Below are 18,967 nucleotides of genomic sequence, written 5' to 3'. Positions count from 1 at the left end.
TATCCTCTTGTTGGACTGACCCCTTTGTCATCATGTAATGTCCTTCTTTGTCTCTTGTTACTTTCTTTGTTTTGAAATCTACTTTGTCTGATATAACACCTGCTTTTTTCTCCCTATTGTTTGCATGAAATATTTTTTTCCATCCCTGCATTTTTAGTCTGTGTATGTCTTTGGGTTTGAAGTGAGTCTCTTGTAGGCAGCATACAGATGGGTCTTGCTTTTTTATCTATTCTATTACTCTGTGTCTTGATTGTTGCCTTTAGTCCATTTATACTTAGGGTGATAATCGATAGATACGTACTTATTGCCATTGCAGGCTCTGGATTCGTTGTTACCAAAGGTTCAAGGGCAGCTTCTTTACTATCTAACTATCTAACTTAACTCACTTATTATGCTATTGTAAACACAGTCTGATGATTCTTTATTTCTCTCCCTTCCTTTTCTTCCTCCTCCACTCTTTAAATGTTAGGTGTTTTAATCTGTACTCTTTGTGTTTCCCTTGACTGTTTTTGTGGATAGCTGATTTTATTTTGCATTTAGTTAGTATTTGGTTGGTCTACTTTCTTTGCTGTGGTTTTATTTTCTCTGGTGACAGCTATTTAGCCTTAGGCCTACTTCCATCTAGAGCAGTCCCTTTAAAATACATTGTAGAGATGGTTTGTAGGAGGTAAATCCCCTCAACTTTTGTTTATCTGGGAATTGTTTAATCCCTCCTTCAAATTTAAATGATAATCTTGCTGGATACAGTATTCTTGGTTCAAGGCCCTTTTGTTTCATTGCATTGAATATATCATGCCATTCCCTTCTGGGAAGTCTGATGATAGCCTGATGGGTTTTCCTTTGTAGGTGATCTTTTTTCTCTCTCTCTGGCTGCCTTTAATACTCTGTCCTTGTCTTTGATCTTTGCCATTTTAATTATTATATGTTTTGGTGTTGTCCTCCTTGGGTCCCTTGTGTTGGGAGTTCTGTGGACTTCCATGGTCTGGGAGACTATTTCTTTCCCCGGACGGGAAGTTTTCAGCAATTATTTCTTCAATGACACTTTCTATCCCATTTTCTTTCTCTTCTTCTTCTGGTACCCCTTATAATGAGAATATTGTTCCATTTGGATTGATCACATAGTTCTCTTAATATTCTTTCATTCCTAGAGATCCTTTTATCTCTCTCTGCTTCAGCTTCTCTGTATTCCTGTTCTCTGATTTCTATTCCATTAACAGTTTCTTCCACCTCATCCAGGCTGCTCTTAAATCCTTTCATTGTTTGTTTCATTTCTGTTATCTCCCTCCTGAATTCATCCCTTAGCTCTTGAATATTTCTCTGTAGCTCCATCAGCATGGTTATGGCTTTTATTTTGAATTCTTTTGCAGGAAGATTGGTGATTTCAGTCTCACCAAGCCCTCTCTCTGGTGTTTGAGGGATTTTGGACTGAATAAGGTTCTTCTGCCTTTTAATGGTGCACATGTCAGCTGGGAGAACAAAGTCCCTTCCTGCTTGTCGGTCACCTTGCCTGTCTCTGCTGTCTGTGCCAGTTAACCACACACGGGGAGCAGTGTCTGGGTTAATCCCCTAGGCTGCTGTGGGCAGGGCAATACACGGGATGGCCTGGGGCACTGGCAGAGGTCGCAGGCCAGCAGCGCATGTGTCTGTCTGCTGCAATGACATGGCCCCTTTGTGCCTCCTGGTCTCTGAGCCTGTCTCCTCTGTCTGTGCTGTTCAACTGTGCACAGGGGCAGCCTCTGGTTTAATCCCCTAAGCTGCCATGGACAGGGCAGCCCTTGGGATGGGCTAGGGCACTGGCAGGAGTTGCAGGCCAGTGGCACATGTTCTGCAGTGAGAACAAAGCCCCTTCATGCCTTCCAGACCCTGCGCCCATCTGCACTGCCTGTGCTGGTCACCCATGTGCAGGAAGCAGCCTTTGGGTCTGGACCAGTTAGCTGTGTGCAGGGAGAAGCCTCCATGTCAAGCTGTGTTGTTGCTGTAGGCAGTGCTGCTCCCTGGCTGTTCTGCAGCAATGGTGGGTCAGCCAGTTTGCTTGCAGTGCTGTTCTGGGGAAGGAATAGCAGGATGTCTATCACTGTGAGAGGCCTTGGAGCTGTGTTGCCACCCAGTGGGTTAGGGTACCTGAAGTTCCTCAAAGTTCCTAGCCTGCTGGGCTGAGTGTGCCAGGACGATTTTGTCCACCTGTTAAACCCTTGTCCCTTTAAGACTTTTAAAGCACCTGCTTTTCTTTTGTCCCAGAACAACTGGCTGTGGGAACCTGTTCACAGTCTTAGTCTTAGATTTTGCTTTTCCACTCTTCTGATATCGAGAGCACCATGCAATGTGTGTCTGTGCTCCCAGGGCAGATTTCTAGGGCTGGTTATTTAGCAGTCCTGTGCTTCCACTCCCTCCCAACTCTGATTCTTTTCCTCCCACTGGTGAGATGGGGTGGGGGGCTGCTCAGGGCCCAGCGGTCATGGCTTTGTATCTTACCCTTTTCTGTGAGATGTTGAGTTCTCGCAGATGTAGCCTGGCTGATGTACTCTATCTTCTGGTCACTCTTTTAGGAATAGTTGTATTTGCTGTATTTTCATAATATATATGGTTTGGGGAGGAGATTTCCACCACCCTACTCATGCTGCCATCTTTTCCTCCTCTCCATATGTCATTTATTTGGCTTGTAATTTTGTGCCACATGATATGTTTTCCTAAGTCTTGCTAAAATCAAGCAGTCACTCTTGTGGAAATTTTGGAAACCATTCCAAAGCCCCATGGCAAGAAGACAAAGTTGCAGGCTCCAATTTGATACAATACTGTATTTGAGAACAATGGCTCTGTTGTTAAACTACAATGCAAGACTTAGCCTAAGTTGTGAAAATGTACCTGGATTCTCTGTCCTACACATCTGGCTTTGCTTCAAAGGGCAAAGGCTATCTGAGCTGCCATTTTCTTCCCTAGACTGCATGGTGAAAATGCCACTGGTAAAGGGCAAAAATTTTTTCACTAGTAAGTTAACCTATTAATCTGGGAATTCTGAATAATGCATTTTATGGAGCAATCAGTCACTTTTCAGGGCTGTGGAATGTTGACTGAGTTTTTTGTTTGTCACAGGGTGATGCTCAAAAAGGGGAACCTGGAGAAAGAGGTCCAGGGGTACGTACATAACTGGAATGCTTTCCAAAGAAAGTCATCTCAGTCTGCTAAGATTCTGTAATTGATCATAGTACATAGTGCAAGTGCAAAAATGATTTATATCTACATGTACACTTGATGACTCAGCCAGCCAGTCAGACAGATATGATCTTAGAAGTGGAAATGCGAGGGGAAATACTCTGCTCCCCATGGGTGACGACTGGACAGGGTGGTCAACCACATGACAGTCCTTCATACTTAATTTGAGATTTGTGAACGGCTCAAAAAAAAAAAAAAAAATATATATATATATATATATATACTGCTTCACTTTTTGTGTGCTTTTTTTGGAGAAAGAATAAGTTAAAATTCTGGGAGCATAATAGTTACATGATCTAAACTATGCTTTTGTAAATCCAAATATACAGACAAAAAGAGAAATCATCCTAGTTGATTTATTACCCCTAACATCAGAAGGTATCAGAGATTGAGACATAAACACAGTAAATTTCTTCCTTTGCATTTTTCTGGGGGAATTGCAGTTGTGTAGCTAATAGCAGAGAAACATATCGTAAATAAAAAGGAGGCCATGGCTCATTTCTCCACAGGCTTGTCCCTGTGGGTGGAAGCTCAGGACTCAGACCCAGAGGTTTTAAAAGCTGTCCTCTTGGCATTTTTTAATCAACTTCATGAAAATTTTGATAAAAGATTTTTCAATTTCATTGGAAATATACTCATAAATTTGTATTATTCATTCTAGAAACATTTATTAGGTGTCTTCTACATATAAAGCATATATTACATGAAGATAAAGTTGAGACGAAGTACTCATATTTTTGAAAAGCTAATTATCTCCTAGGAGAGAAAAGATATTTAAAATAACTGCAATATGAAGCAGAATGTCAAAATATTATAAAAGCTGCATGCACAAAGTGTTATGGGCACAAAGGAGATTGGAACTATCAGGGTAGGTTTTATAGGATTGACCCCTAAAGAGGGTAGGACTGTGACAGGACAGAAAAGAAAAGTGGAAGAGGGCAAATGGAGAGTGCTGTGAGCAGCGACCTGAGGCAATGTGATGTGTTCAGAATGGTGAGAGGGGCGCCTAAAGAGGAGTATAGTCAGACGCGGCCTGAAGGCCAGAGGGGATACTCTGTGCCACTGTAAGGCCTGAGCTTTGCTAGGTAATGGGCACCACCTGAGGTTTTAGATAATGCACAGGACACAAGAGCTGTGTCTGGAACACTCATCTGGCATGGCTCTAAATGAGAAACTGAAGGGGAAACCAGCAGAAGCAGGGAGTGCTTAGAGTGGTTTACTGTTAACAGCCTGTATGAGAGGTAACGGGGACACTGGCTCCCGCTTTCTTGGCCATGGAAGCCACCAGCCTCATGCGCTTACTGAGCAGTTGAAACGTGGTGTGCTGTCGGAGTAAAACACACACCCGACTGTGACAATGTGGTACCAAAAAGAGTGTAAAATATCTCATTGGTTATTATTTATACTGGTCACATGTTGAAGTGACAGTATTTTAGACCTATTGGGATAAATAAAATACATTATTCAAAATTAATTTCACCTGTTCATTGTTGCTTCTTTTAATGTGGTTACTAAGGAACTTAAAATTACATATATATATGGCTCACATTATATTGGACAGAATTGGGTTACAGTGATAGAAGAGAAAGGAATACAAAATAGAAAGGAAGACAACATTGGAAGAATGATGAAAGGGTAGAAATGATAGGATGTGGTGACTAACTCTAACTCATACATTCAACAGATATTTATTGAGCACTTGCTATGTGCCCCCTCTTTTAGGTTCTGGGGACATAGGAGTGAGCAAGACAGATAGTCCCTGCTTCATAAAGTGTTTTAGCAGGGGGAGGCAATAGATAGGCAACAAATGAGTAAGACTGTGAGCCAGTAAGAAGTGTTGGGAAAACATAACACAAGGTCATGAGGGTGCTCTAGGTGGTAAGAGCAGTAGGTACGAAGGCTCTGAGGTGGGAAAAAGCTTGTCAGGCTTGAGAAACGGAACGCAAGGCAGAACCTGAAGAAGAGAGAGTGGGGAGGCGAGCTGTGGAGGTGAGCAGGGGCTGGATCACACAGGGCCTGCTGGCAGGGTTGGGAGAGCGGCCTTAAAACTCAGTGCAGTGGAAGCTCTTGAGAATTTTCATTGGTTAGATTAAAAGAATGTAAGGGGCAAGTAGAGAGAAAAGAAGTTATAAACTTTTGATCCTGTGTAGTTTGAAACACGGTGGTGCCATTCATAGAAAAAGGAAAGTCAGAAATAAATTTGGTAGAGATTGATGAGTGCAGTTTTGGATAATTTAAACTTGAATATTTAAAAACTAGTAATTAAAATGCCCTGAAAAGAAAAAAGGAAGAAAGAAAGGAAGGATGGATGGATGGACAGAGGGATGGATGGGTGGATGGAAGGAAAGGAGGAAGAAAGAAAGAAAACTGATAGCAACCAAACAGTAAGTTGATGGGAGATTTCAGAAAGAAAAACAGGGGGAAAAGAGTAAACTATTTGAAGCAATATTCCTTTATTTTTGTAAACTATGCTGGCTCCTTCCTAAATACAATCTTATGTCATTTAATATAATGACAGAATTTCAAATACAGTTGTGTGTTAAAAAGGGTTGAGGGGGCCCCTAGATTCCTGAGATTAGAAGTCCAGCCTTTATTAGCACTGCAAACATGAATTGTTTTGACAAAGAACCCCAATTTAACTGTGTATAATGTGGCCTTTAATTTCAAGCACAACACTGAAACCTAAGGCATTTATGTGAATAAATATTTCTAAAATGGTTTAAATTGTAGTGTAACAATATTGTTGACTAGTCCTACTTTCATCTTCAATTTTTCAGTGACAGCTCATTGGAGAGAAGTATTATTTCCTTCCTGAAGTTTTCCCTTCTACCTTTTGTAAAAAAAAATGTCATACACAACAAAATTTTGTAGTCTGACTCACATGGAACTGCAATAATAGTTTGTTTATTCATAGGTTTCTCCAGCTCACTGAAAATATGTCTTACAATTCTATTTTCATACTTGAAAACTATTGCATGAAAAAGACATGAAATCCTATTTTAAAAAAGACTTTCTATTGCTTAACTTTGGTAATTTCCCAGTGTGTTTAATATTCAGTATTTTACTACTAAAGGGCTTTTGGACAGCGACACAATGGAGAAGGCTGTCCAGGATTCCCAAGAGTGACACAGGACAGGAGCAGAAGCACTGGCCCCTTATTTAGCAGAAGATAAAATATAGTAACTTAAAGGTCACTGTCTCATTCGGGTTGATAAAGGAACTATTCATTTCCTTGATGTTCTCTATTCTAGACCGAATTTGAAAGGAGGACCATAAAGGATATAAATATTTACATACATTTTAAAGGCCATTATCTCAGCTCAGTTTCAAAGCCAATTTCTCTAACAGTCTCTGTGGAACATTCTCAGCTGCAATACTTCATAGTTTAAAAGTCAATATAACAATTTTGAAAGGACCATTATAGATCGTCACTGCTACAATGAGTTTCAGTGTATAGCCTCTCTTTCAGCTTCGGGCCAAAGGGTAAGACATGGAGTTTGAGAAAGTATGTAGAACTGAGAATAGAATGTTATAAAGGGAAAAATACATTCTTTTCTTCTCCCTAGGAAATGCACATTCCATAAGTGTGAAGAGAAGTGAAATCGCTTACATTTATAGGGCCTTATTTTCTGAGACTGTACAGATGTGTTCTATTATACTTTATAAATGGAAAACATCAAATACTTCCTTCAAATTTGCCTTCTAATATTTTACTTTTTCTTTGCTTTTTAATTAGGGAATTCCTGGGTACAAGGGTGAGAAGGTAAGTTGGTAACAACAAATTGATAGGAATTTCAGAAAGAAAAACAGAAACATAACTGTACGAATGTAGCTAATAAAAGTTACTTTATTTTTGTACGTCCGGATTCCCTAATCCTAAATATATTCTTCATTCTGTTAACATAAAACACTAATAGAATTTAAGAGATGGGTGGATGGCACCTTAAGATATCTGACATTAGAATCCAGCCTGAGCTCTGCAAACATGGATTCTTTTAATAGAAAACCCCAGTTTAACAGCCATGCAGCACAGGCATCCAGACTAAAGTTCCTACATGCAAACGGATGCAGCAGTCCAGCTCCCATGGTGCTTAACCTCCTATGAAACCTAGAATCGGAACTCTCTCATGGGGAAAGAGGATTTATCTTGCTTGAACAGCAAAGAACCATTTATTTCATTCAATCAGACATCTGGGTAGAGCTTGCAGGGGGAGTAAATTTGAAAAACAAATGAAGTTTGGGTTAGTAGATTATTTTTGATGATTTGCAAATTGCAAGTTAGGAAATCAAACTGATTCAAAAGAAATTAACAAGTTGGACTGGATCTCAGGGACCTTTGAGAGTTTTCAATGGTTCATTAATAAATTTATGCCACAGTTTTATTATCAGATTTTCTGTCTGAAATTAGGATATGTCACTATTACTCATTCTGTCCCACAACCCTCAGACCTAGACAGGCAGCCTGTGCTTTAGGAAGCCCTGTTCTGTGTCACCTCTGATGTCCTGACTCCCTGAAAAGCCAGGAGTCTGCAGAGCGAGAGGCCTGTGCCCTCTCCTAGACCATGCTTGGAGTAAACAAGACCCCAGAAGTACCCCCAAGATGGCCAGAAGCTGATGGGTACACAAACCTCTCCCCCATGTCCATCTTCCCAGGCCTGGGGGGAAACCAAATAGAAGGTTTGAGGCGGGAGGGGCCACGGAGGGAGCTTTGTTGTGCTGCCTGGGGCACCCTTGTGTATGCACCCCCACAGCTCGGCTCCTTTTGCTGTGGAGGGAGCTAAGTAAAGTGGGTACTGGGCTGTAGGGGGGCGACTTGGGCTGTCCTCCCACCTGAGCCTCTGAGAAATTCCCAAATTCTTTAATGTGTTCTCCCTTTGGAAGCTATATTTGTCAAGATATGAAGTTTACTAGTTTATTGGCTTGATTTATAACTGTCAACTAGCTACATACCGTTGTGGGCCTCTGCTTGCACTCTTGCCCTGGGCCTTGAAACTACTAGGGGTGAACCTACATGCAGGTGAGTACATATATCCCCGATCACTGGAACTGTTAGGCATAAAAGGGGAAGGCTGTAAGGAATGCCATGATTTTCTACTTAGTCATGTGAACCTGGGCAACTCAACATCTTGAAGTGTCTGTTTCTTCATCCATGTAGAATGGGACTGATACAAGCTTCCCTAGTTTACAGGGTAGTGTAGTTGGAGAATCAAATGGAATAATGGATGGGACAATGTACTGTAAATTATTTACTGGCATATAAATATAAGGTGCTATCATGAAGAGGCAGGAACAAAATGATAATATGCGAAAGTTAAGAAAATTTCATGAATGTAAACTGTTCTCTCTCTATATATACATACAGTTGAAGAAAACTATTCATGTTCCTGATCTTGATTTATACAATGAGCTCATTACCAACATTAGAAAGCTTTATATATATATATGTAGATGTATATTTTTATATGTATATATTATATATACTTTATATAAATTTATATTTGTAAATATATTATAAGATATATAATATATATATATTTTGAGAAAAAATTCATTTAACCTTCTGGGAATTATAGATTCACCCGAAGAGTTCGCATTTGGAAAATACAAACTCTTAGAGCAAAGTGACCCTGAACCATCCTCACTCAAACCAGAATTTCACCAGGAGCAGCTGCATCAGAAATCAGAGGCTGGGAACAGAGCTAATCTATTCATAGCTTTCTGAAGCATTTGCTCTCTGGAACTGTGTAATTGTGGCCATTCCTCAGGCATTACTGAGCTCACCAAAAGAGAAATGCCTTTGCAGAGGCAAATAATGTGAATACAATATTTTTATTGATGGAAATCTGCCCCCAAAACAAATGCTGTTCCTTAGGACCCTATAGCTAACAATTCTGTCTGGACAAATGGAATGTGAATTCTGGCCAAAATAATTTTGAGTGTATTTATAGTACTTTTTCTGTTTTATATTTTGGTGGCTGTCTCATTTTATTCTCATACAACATTATTAAATTAATTGCTTTCTAATTGATTCTTCAAGAGTGATTTTCTATTTGCATTCAGAAATAAATGTTCAACTTGTTCTAAGTGAAAGCTCAGTTTTTCCTGGGTCAGTTTGACACACAATGTGATGTAGAGAGAGAACAGATAGCTTTTGAACAGAGGCATAGCTGGATCTCAGAACTGTACCTCCCACTTTCCTGCTCCAGATGCCAGCAATACCCCATGGGCAGAAGTGTCAGGTCAGTGGAAAGGACCTTGCAGGCCACGGCAGTGTGCCTTACTCAGCTTTGGGCAGCTGATGAGGAGCATGCACTTGGGGGTCTAGCAGACTCAAACTCATGGTCACGGGCAAGCTACTTCATGTCTCTGAGCTTCATTTGCCTTACCTATGAGTGGACATACTTTGCAGGGCTGTTGTGGAGATTAGAAAAATGTGAAGGCTTTGGCATATATTTTGCAACCATAATTGGTGGTGACAATTGTGATTTCCCTTCTTAGAGCAGTGCTATTTGAAGTGTGGTCTGCAGGCTGGCTGTCCATCTGTGAACTGTTTGTGACTACCTAGCAAAGGATAAAGCTTGCAGCAGAATATAAATCTACTACATCACTAAATACACAATTTAATTCAGCTGATGTTATTTTTCAAAGCAAGACTTCCTTGATGAAGAAAGCAGGGTATTCACTTACATTCTGGTGCAAGTTCCTGAGTCACGTGTAGTGGCACTTTGAGGAGCAGGCCTTAGAGCAGCACATGGATAATAAAGCAGCTGCAGAGGTACACTAGCAGGGAGGGTGCTGGACTAAAAGCCATTGGCTAGCATGTGCATTTACATCAATCATCTAATGTGTCCAACTGAGTTGCTTATCTTAGAAGTATGAATTGCTTTGAAGCTCAGAACAAACATATGCATGTTAACATTTTGGAAGTTCTAGCTTTGGTTATTTTTCTAATTGACTGTTACTTTTTAGTTCTTCTTATTAGAAATCTTAAAAGTCTGACACAATGGATTAGTATGCAGAGGCCCCGATTCTCATTCTATCCAAACAACTTACTTAAACTTTTTGCATCACAAATTTTTGGTCTACAAAATTGGGCTAATAATACCTTCCTCAGGCAGGTAATGTCAGATTAACTGAGTTGATGTCTGTAAAATAATTCTAAAAAATAACCTTTAAAGCATAATTTCAATGTCAGGTTTTTAATTTTCATTAGTATTGCAGGAAAGGCAGGACAGTAGAGTGTGATGATGGAAAATTCACAGCGTGCTGGCTACCATGTCCCACTCTCTCCTCCAGTAGACCTTGCTAATTCTTCATGGCTCCTTGCCCCACCATGTCATGACGTGGTCTTAGAACCATTCTCTCACAATTTGCTAGGCAAATACTGCTAATTGATCAAAATTGGTACTCAGCCTGGAGCATGGCATTGTAGAAAATACAGGGACTCTGAGTAGACCTGGGTTCAGGCCTTGATTCTTCTTACTAACTATCTGATCAAGGGAAGTTATCTTGTTAAACTTAAATTTTCTCATCTATAAAATAAGAGTTGCAAGAGTAATCTCCTTGGGCTGTAAAGTGGATTCAATTAAATCACATATATGAAGGGCCTATACTATATGGTAGATGATCAGAAAACCTTAGTTTCATTCCTTTTAATTTAACCAATCTCTCCACAATATTAATCTTGTTAGGAGGTATCACTGATTTTATTCTGCCAAGTTAAGAGTGACTCGTGGATAAAATTTTTCAGAGTTCAATGCCTAAATAACTTCCAGGATTGAGGATAACATTGTAGATAGCCCATCAGAGTGCTTATGCCGTAAGATTCAGCTGGGAATCTTTTTACTAAAAGAAAATCCTAACACTGAATGACTGCAAATGTGCCCTTTTTTATTTCATGTATTTATTTTTTAGGGTGAAAGCGGAGAATGTGGTAAACCAGGAATAAAAGGTGACAAAGTAAGGAACATGTTTTTAAAATACTAGGAGCTGTAATGTTGCTGGGGTTGTTTCCTTAGGGTGACATTACTGGGACGTTATGTTGGATCTCAGTTCTGGAGTTAGTTACTGGCTCAGTTTTCACATCTGTTAAAAAGGAAGCAGAAAACAAAGCCATACTCAACTTTAGTTAATGGAGCCCCCAAACGCCTTTCTCATGGACCATGACGACTTTGCTTTGCAGCACCCTGACCTTTGAGAGCTAAATATTACGGTGAAAAAGAAAAATTTAGCCAGCAAATTCAGTTCAAGCTCCAGTAGGGTCAAAGCAGAATTATTTTCCAGATATAAATGCTGAGAACAAGCACTTTGTAGAGTGAAGAACTCTATGAAATAAGTTAATGAAATAGCTATAAATAATGTGGCAGAATTAGACATAGATTGGGTTCGACATTTTGAAAACGCAGCAAGTCACAGACAATTGGGTGGGTATTTACCTTTCTTTAAAAAATAAATATGAATGACATGTAAACTGGAGACAATATTAAATTTGATGAAGTAAGTAAATGGACTATAAGGGACCAGAAGTGCACAGAGAGTACATTTGAAGCATGATAATAAAGGATCCAAAAAAGTATGGAGTAAAAATAGTTTCATTACAGTTAAGAACTATTAACACCATGCCACCAAGATACTAAACTCTTCCAAATTACCTACATTTTAATTATGGGAGAGAGTCAAAGAGAGAAAACTGAGACAGAAGGTAGAGAGCATAAGATGACACTGACTTATATAACTAAATGCCTTAAATAGCTTGAGACTTTCTGAAAGCTTCTAAACTACTATAGACTTAAAGGTCAGGTGGATCTGAAAAATGTAGGCTTGATAATTATCTTTCCGAAAACTGAGAAGTGTGATAATGAATGGATTCTTCCTGGAGGATAATTGTAAGTGGGAAAGGGACAAAGACTTGAAGGTACTTCATCGATTTTCCAAGGTCCTTTCTTTCAAAAAAAACATTAAAAAAAAAATTGTGGTAAAAGATACATAACAACAAAATTACCACTTAGGTTTTAAGCACAAAATATATGGAACACATATAGAACAAAAATGAAAGTCAAACAATAACTGGGAAAACTATTTGAAACAAAAATGGCTAAAAAGAGTAATATACTTTATTGGCTAGGATGCCACGACTGTCAAATGCCCTATTATTTTCTGTATGAAAAAGAAAAATACTGCCAATTATAAATATAAGATGCAATTGATTGCAAGATGTATCCCAATGTCAGATGAAAAATCTGAAAAAAATGCATGTCTAGAGTCCATGAATTATAGTTTCCCTTGACATGAGTTCACACAAGTTTGTAAGTAAAACATACAAAGAACAAATGAAAAGACATAAAAGAGGAAACATGTACATGTTTGCAAGTGAAAAAATCCAAACACATTAGCCACCAGATAAGTGAAATTGAAACATTAAAATATTATTTCACATATCTTGACAAACACTGAAACAGTATAAACTAATTAGTGTTGATGAGATTTTGTAAGATGCAGATGTATTCTCTTTACTCAGATAGTGAGAATGGAAATCTGAGCAAACTTTATGGAGGAAAGTTTCACTTTTTCCTTCCCTATATGGTGTGAGAGGAAAGAGGTAGTGAGAGAAAACCTTAGATGTGCTGATAGTCTTTGCATCTGTCATCCCCTTCAGGCACTTATCCTTAGGGACAAATTAGAAGTTGAATCAGGATTTATACACAAAGGTGCTCATTATAATACTTAAAATAGTAATCATCAGAAACCACTTAAATTGTTATCAAAACTAGGGAAATGAGTAAATTATTATAGATTCATATTCTTGAATATTACTCACTTTTCTAAGAATTTTTAATGACGTAAAAATATTTTTGATACAATGGAAAACCAAATAAGTAGAACACAAAACTAGATAAACACTTCGAAGAAAATGTTTGGAGAAAAAAAATCTATTGAGAATAAAATTGGATGAAAATATGCCTAAACAGCAGTTGCCTCTGTGTGATTTTTTTTCCATTTCTTTACTTATTCCTATAATTGTCAGTCTGTCTATTATGAACAGGTTATATTTTGGTAAGCAGAAAAAAAATGGAATTCTGAGAAAAGAGAGACTAGACTATATTATACTCTCATAAAAATACATTTTAATGGGTTTCTTAGTTATGGAACACATTGAAATATTTTTCTCTTAGAAGAATTTGGAGTATAAACTTTGTTTTGTCAAGTTTCATGTCTTGAAGGTAGGCAAAAGAGTGATCTAGACATCATGAAAACTCACTAAGTCATTCGTTTAACTGACATTGACTTATTGAAAGGAAATACAGTCCGCCAAATTTACTGCTTTCTAAGGAATCTATCTTCAGAAATAAATCCTTCACTCTGATCATAATGTCAATATATAGGCCAAGGACTTACATCTAAAACTGTGATTTCATGGAGCTTGTTTACTAAAGGAAAATTTGACCCCCCAGTTGGCTTATTAGGATCATTTTGTTAACAATGAACCTGTTGGCTTTGATATTTGGGTAACATGGGAAGAATGGCTATTACTGAGAACACATTATTTTCTCTTCCACCTAATATCATTGCCCTTTAAAGATGGATATTTAGAGCAACTTAACATTAATTTTATTCCACAGGGATCTGCAGGACCATATGGACCAAAGGGACCCAGAGGACTTCAGGTAAGGAGGCTAAACCAAATCTTAGCCTGGATTAGAATCAGCTAGGGAACTTTTAAAAATCCATTGACCACTTTTCACCCTTTTACCAATTCAGTCAGAATTTCTAGGGACAGGCTACAATATTTTTAAAGATTCTCGGGTGATTCCAATTTGCAAAAGAGTTTGGAAACCACTGCCTTAATGTTTGAATAACTAATTCAGGCTCCCTGAAGATAGGTACCAGCAAATGAGTCTACTTAGTGAGTAGCTGAAGGAGTAAAAGTTAAAAATTTAGAGTCTAAGAAGATGGATAAAGTCAAAGTAGTTAAAAGCAGGATGGAACTATTTTTGCACTGCTACTATAATACAGTTGGAAGAGGTATGTATTTTATTTAAATAACTGCATTTTTATTGTTCCATAATTAAAAGTATTAAATGCTCAATAACACGGACTGATTCCTTAAGGTATCTATTTGTTAGATATAGCCCATGGGTTTCAGAAAATAATTTGGATCAATATTTTCCAGTCTGGGGACTTGCCTCATCTAAAATTGCAGTGGGGGAGGGTGTGTGTGGTTGAAGGGTTCATTTCAGTATTTCAAAAAGTCTACTGAAAATGATTCCCTTTACCCAGGATTTCCTAGATAGCACCTAGTTAAACATCAACTCCTTTGCTTTGGCCTGGAATTGTGTCAGGGTAGGACAATAACTGGTTATCTCAGGATCATTGGAAGTGCCAAGGAATAAGACAAAAACTTTATTTCTATAAAATTTCAAATGTATAAATGCCTTAGATACTTTTTAAAAAGTCATTTATTTGAAATCTTTCAAAAAAAGGGGCCCAGCACAGAAATAAGGTTGGAAACACAGGCTTATGGAACAAACCCCTCATTAATACATGTTGGCTCTCAGCCAACTTACTACTTTAGAAGCTATATATTTGACATAAGGAATTTTATCTCATTCCATTTCTGAAATGCATGTAAACCCAACTTAACTCTGAGTTACATAGTCTGAATTCTAACTCCAGGATTTCTTGAGACCTAATGAATGATTAATTTCTGGTTGGCCTTTTATACACTGAACTGATTATTGATTTTTATCCTGGAGCAGGGCATTAGTGGACCTCCAGGGGATCCAGGTCCAAAGGGATTTCAAGGCAATAAGGTAATCATACTCTTTGGTTAAAGGCACAGAAAGCCTTTCCCCTAGTGAGCTGTGGTAATATATGCTTTTATGAGGCAGATGTCAATGGGCTCTTTGAGGATATATGTTTGGAAATCAATCCATAATAACCTGCAGGTGTATACACAGGACGATGGTCAAGTACGTGAAGGAAGTTGGTGGTATAGCTTTATCATTTATTATTATATTATTCAAAGGGCATTATGAAATACAAGCCATTATCCAGAATCTTTGCTGCGTTTCCTTCTTACTCCTGCCCTTCAGTCAGTTTATGACTCACTAGAAACTGAAAGGTTGTAACAAGTAACACAATTCAAATCATTCTGTTTTCAAATGTAGTGTCAACCCAATATACAGTTTATAAGAGGGAATTTGTAACTGTCATACGAACAAAAACTAAGCATTTTTTAAATTACAGGGGTGTAATCTCAACCATCGATGCCATGCTTAGAATGTCATTCCACAGATAACCAGGCAAGACAGTTATGGAGGGGTTGGATAAGAGGTAAAGAGAACCAAAAGAGGCTACAACAGAGATCTTCAGAAGACCTGGTTACCAGGCTCCGTTTTCCAATGACTGTGGCATTAATTTGCTGAGAACAAGCTTTTTAGTGCATTTTTAGCTATTCTCAACGTCAGCAGATTTCACAGATACAGTAAATAGGCAGTCTGTGGTGTTGAGTTAGTGACTGGACACCTGTGGCATTCCTGGCACTAACAACAGCATTACAGGCTGTCTCCAACAGACCCTAGGTAAAGCCTATCTTTTAAGGGTGCAATTAAATTGAAGTGGTGGGGAGCTTTTGGGCTGGCTATTCTCTCTTTCCAGAGAGAGGAAAGGGAGTAACAAGTATAGTATTTTCAATGAGATAAAGACCATGTGTGTTTTCCCAGGCCTCTTTTAATTGGAAAATTAAAATAGAATGGGCCTCTCAGTGGGAGTGTGCTTAAGCTTTCTCTGGGGAAACTGCCTTTTTGCCTATGATTAATTCTCTATGGGATAAAGAAATGTCTCTTTTGAATACTGAGTTGAACTTTTTATAAAATTACTTTGGCTGGAGGTAAAATCCTGCAGCAAGAAAAAAAAATATTTTGTCAGTCCACGCTTATTTCTAGGATTCTTTGGTTACCTAAGATGATAATTTTCTCCACGTTTGTTCAAGAGGCTTAGGATCAGGGATCAGGGCTGGAGTTTTTGCCACAGTGAGAGGACTATGGAATGTTTGAGCCACAAGGGATATTAGAGATCATACTGCTACAGGTTAAGTTTTTCCTCAGTCCTTGTTCCTGCTGCAACAAAGAATTGAAAGGTAGAGGCACAATAGTGAAGCAGAGGGAAAGTTTTATGTGAAAACACCCCAAGAGAGGAGCGGGCCAGAGTGAAGGTAGACAAAGGCCTGAATCTGTTAGGCGGGAAGCTTATATATTGCATTCTGGTTAGGAGGCGTCTCTTTGACCGGCAAGGAAGGGTTATTTGATTTACAGGTCCTCCTAGACAGCCCTCCCTCTCAGTGAGCATGCCCTTTCCCCACACTGAGGGGGGATTTGGGCAGTTCTTAGTTCCGTTTGATTGTGCGCCCGCTGGGATCCGGTTGGGGAGGAAGTTACTCCCCTGCAAGCCCCTGTGGTCTCCACAGGGACCCTGGAGCCAGGCAGCGTTTGGGGGCCTTTTTCCTTGAACCTTATCTGGGTGGTTCTTCTTTGAGCCTTAGTTTTCCTTTTAACGGCTGCTCTTGTGTATCTTTCTACCTAACGTTCCTAACAATACCAGCCTAAGTTTTCGTTTTGGAAGATGAGAAATGAAGTCTGGATGTCAAATGGCTTGTCGGAGGCGGAGGCACCCTCTCCGGGAGGGCTCCCGAGGACGGGCCGGCCGCGAGCAGGGCGTGCAGCGTTTGGGGAGACTGTTGGTGGCAGTCCATAAAATGGGGCTATTGTTTGAATCACTTCTCTTTATGTCTTGTACAATTACTACTTAGGTTTTTCTTTTCTTTTTTTTTTTTTTTTTTAAATAATTATTTTTTATTGAAGGGTAGTTGACGCACAGTATTACATTACATTAGTTTCAAGTGTACAACACAGTGGTAAAACATTTATATACATAATTCTAGGTTCCAGCTATCACCGTACCAAGCTGTTACAATATCTTGACTATATACATTACATCCCGGTTACTTATTTATTTTACCATTGGAAGTCTGTCCTTTTTTTTTTTTTTTTTTTTTTGTGAGGGCATCTCTCATATTTATTGATCAAATGGTTGTTAACGACAATAAAATTCTGTATAGGGGAGTCAATGCTCAATGCACAATCATTAATCCACCCCAAGCCTAATGGGGTGACGAAAGTCAGTCTCCAATCTTCTGAGGCATAACAAACAAGTTCTTACATGGAGAACAAATTCTTACATAATGAATAAGTTACATAGTGAACAGTACAAGGGCAGTCATCACAGAAACTTTCGGTTTTGCTCATGCATTATGAACTATAAACAGTCAGTTCAAATATGAATACTCATTTGGTTTTTATACTTGATTTATATGTGGATACCACATTTCTCTCTTTATTATTATTATTTTTAATAAAATGCTGAAGTGGTAGGTAGATACAAAATAAAGGTAGAAAACATAGTTTAGTGTTGTAAGAGAGCAAATGTAGATGATCAGGTGTGTGCCTGTAGACTATGTGTTAATCCAAGCTAGACAAGGGCAATAAAACATCCACGTACGCAGAAGATTTCTCTCAGAACGGGGGGGTGAGGTTCTAAGCCTCACCTCTGTTGATCCCCAATTTCTCACCTGATGGCCCCCCTGCAACTGTGCCTGTCTTAGGTTGTTCCTCCCTTGAGGAATCTTACCCGTCTCTGGCTAACCAGTCATCTTCCGGGGCCATACAGGGAAATGTGAAGTTGGTAAGTGAGAGGGAAGCCTTATTGTTTGAAAAGGTTAGCTTTTTACTTCTTTTCATATTTATGCCCTGTGGCTTCTATGCCCAGCATTTGTCTTGAGGTATCTTTACCACTTGGAAGAATTATGATACTCGGTAAATTTGATATGAGGCACGAATTCTATTTAAGGGTTGTAATTAGGAAGGAAGAAGAAAAGCTATAGAAGTAGCAGGCGGAAGAGAACATGGGAAGATTGATTATTTCTTTGACATATCTTCTTGTAGAGTAACTTCAGCATGTATAGGTTTTAAGCTACTACTTAAATTGCGCACACACATTAACATAATAGGAGTATAGTTACATAACCAAAGCATATCTGTAATTACCAGCCATCTCCAGTGAAACCAAGAAAACCAGTTAGGCACCTTAGGCATTTGTGAAAACTTATCTATGACATGGTGGATATTGTCCAACTGAACTTGAACAGTCTGAGAGAAATCAGACAAATTAAAACAACCCATTCCTGGGGACTGTTCACATGCCATATGTTCTTTTAACAGTAAATAGTCTGTAGTTGTAAGACTTTGGAGTGCTACAATTTGCACTTCTCCTAATTCTTGGTTGAGTTCCAACAGTATAGATCCAGTCAAATTTGTTGTTTTACTGTATGCAAAGGTCAGCTTAGATATCTCCTTCCTCATTCCCATGGCAAGTCCAGGAACTGGTGGGATGAGTGCATCTACAGCTGTAGCAGTGCGTGGATCTTTGTTGGGGTTTTTTGATGATCATCTTCTGGCATGAGTCTTCCAGAGAGTGCAGATGTTGGAAGTTCTTTTTCATATCGTATCTTAGTTCATTTTCGGAGTAGCCCAATTAGGCTTTGATCCTCTGTATAAACACAAACAGACCCTTTGCCGACACTTTTATATGCCCTTTATACCCTTGTGTAGAACTCGTTGGAGGTTACCACACAGGAACTGCCCTTTTTTTTTTTGCTTTGTTTTTGGTATCACTAATCTACACTTACATGACGAATATTATG

At 38.8% G+C, this 18,967-nt stretch overlaps 1 protein-coding gene across 3 annotated transcripts in view; it reads left to right on the top strand.

Moving 5' to 3' along the window:
- COL28A1 (collagen type XXVIII alpha 1 chain) overlaps nt 1–18,967 on the top strand; it is a 178,389-nt gene that overhangs the window by 19,462 nt on the left and 139,960 nt on the right. For all 3 annotated transcript variants that reach the window (XM_057504546.1, XM_036894570.2, XM_036894569.2), the window contains exons 7-11: nt 3,091–3,132; nt 6,947–6,973; nt 11,125–11,169; nt 13,830–13,874; nt 14,967–15,020. In XM_057504546.1, the coding sequence (XP_057360529.1) occupies nt 3,091–3,132; nt 6,947–6,973; nt 11,125–11,169; nt 13,830–13,874; nt 14,967–15,020 (213 nt within the window). The remainder of the gene's footprint in view (nt 1–3,090; nt 3,133–6,946; nt 6,974–11,124; nt 11,170–13,829; nt 13,875–14,966; nt 15,021–18,967) is intronic.

This window comes from Manis pentadactyla, chromosome 7, assembly GCF_030020395.1.
Source record: "Manis pentadactyla isolate mManPen7 chromosome 7, mManPen7.hap1, whole genome shotgun sequence".
In the NCBI taxonomy this organism is placed as follows: Eukaryota; Metazoa; Chordata; class Mammalia; order Pholidota; family Manidae; genus Manis; species Manis pentadactyla.
Note: the sequence above shows the minus strand (reverse complement) of the source record. Positions and strands in the feature narration are given on the sequence as shown.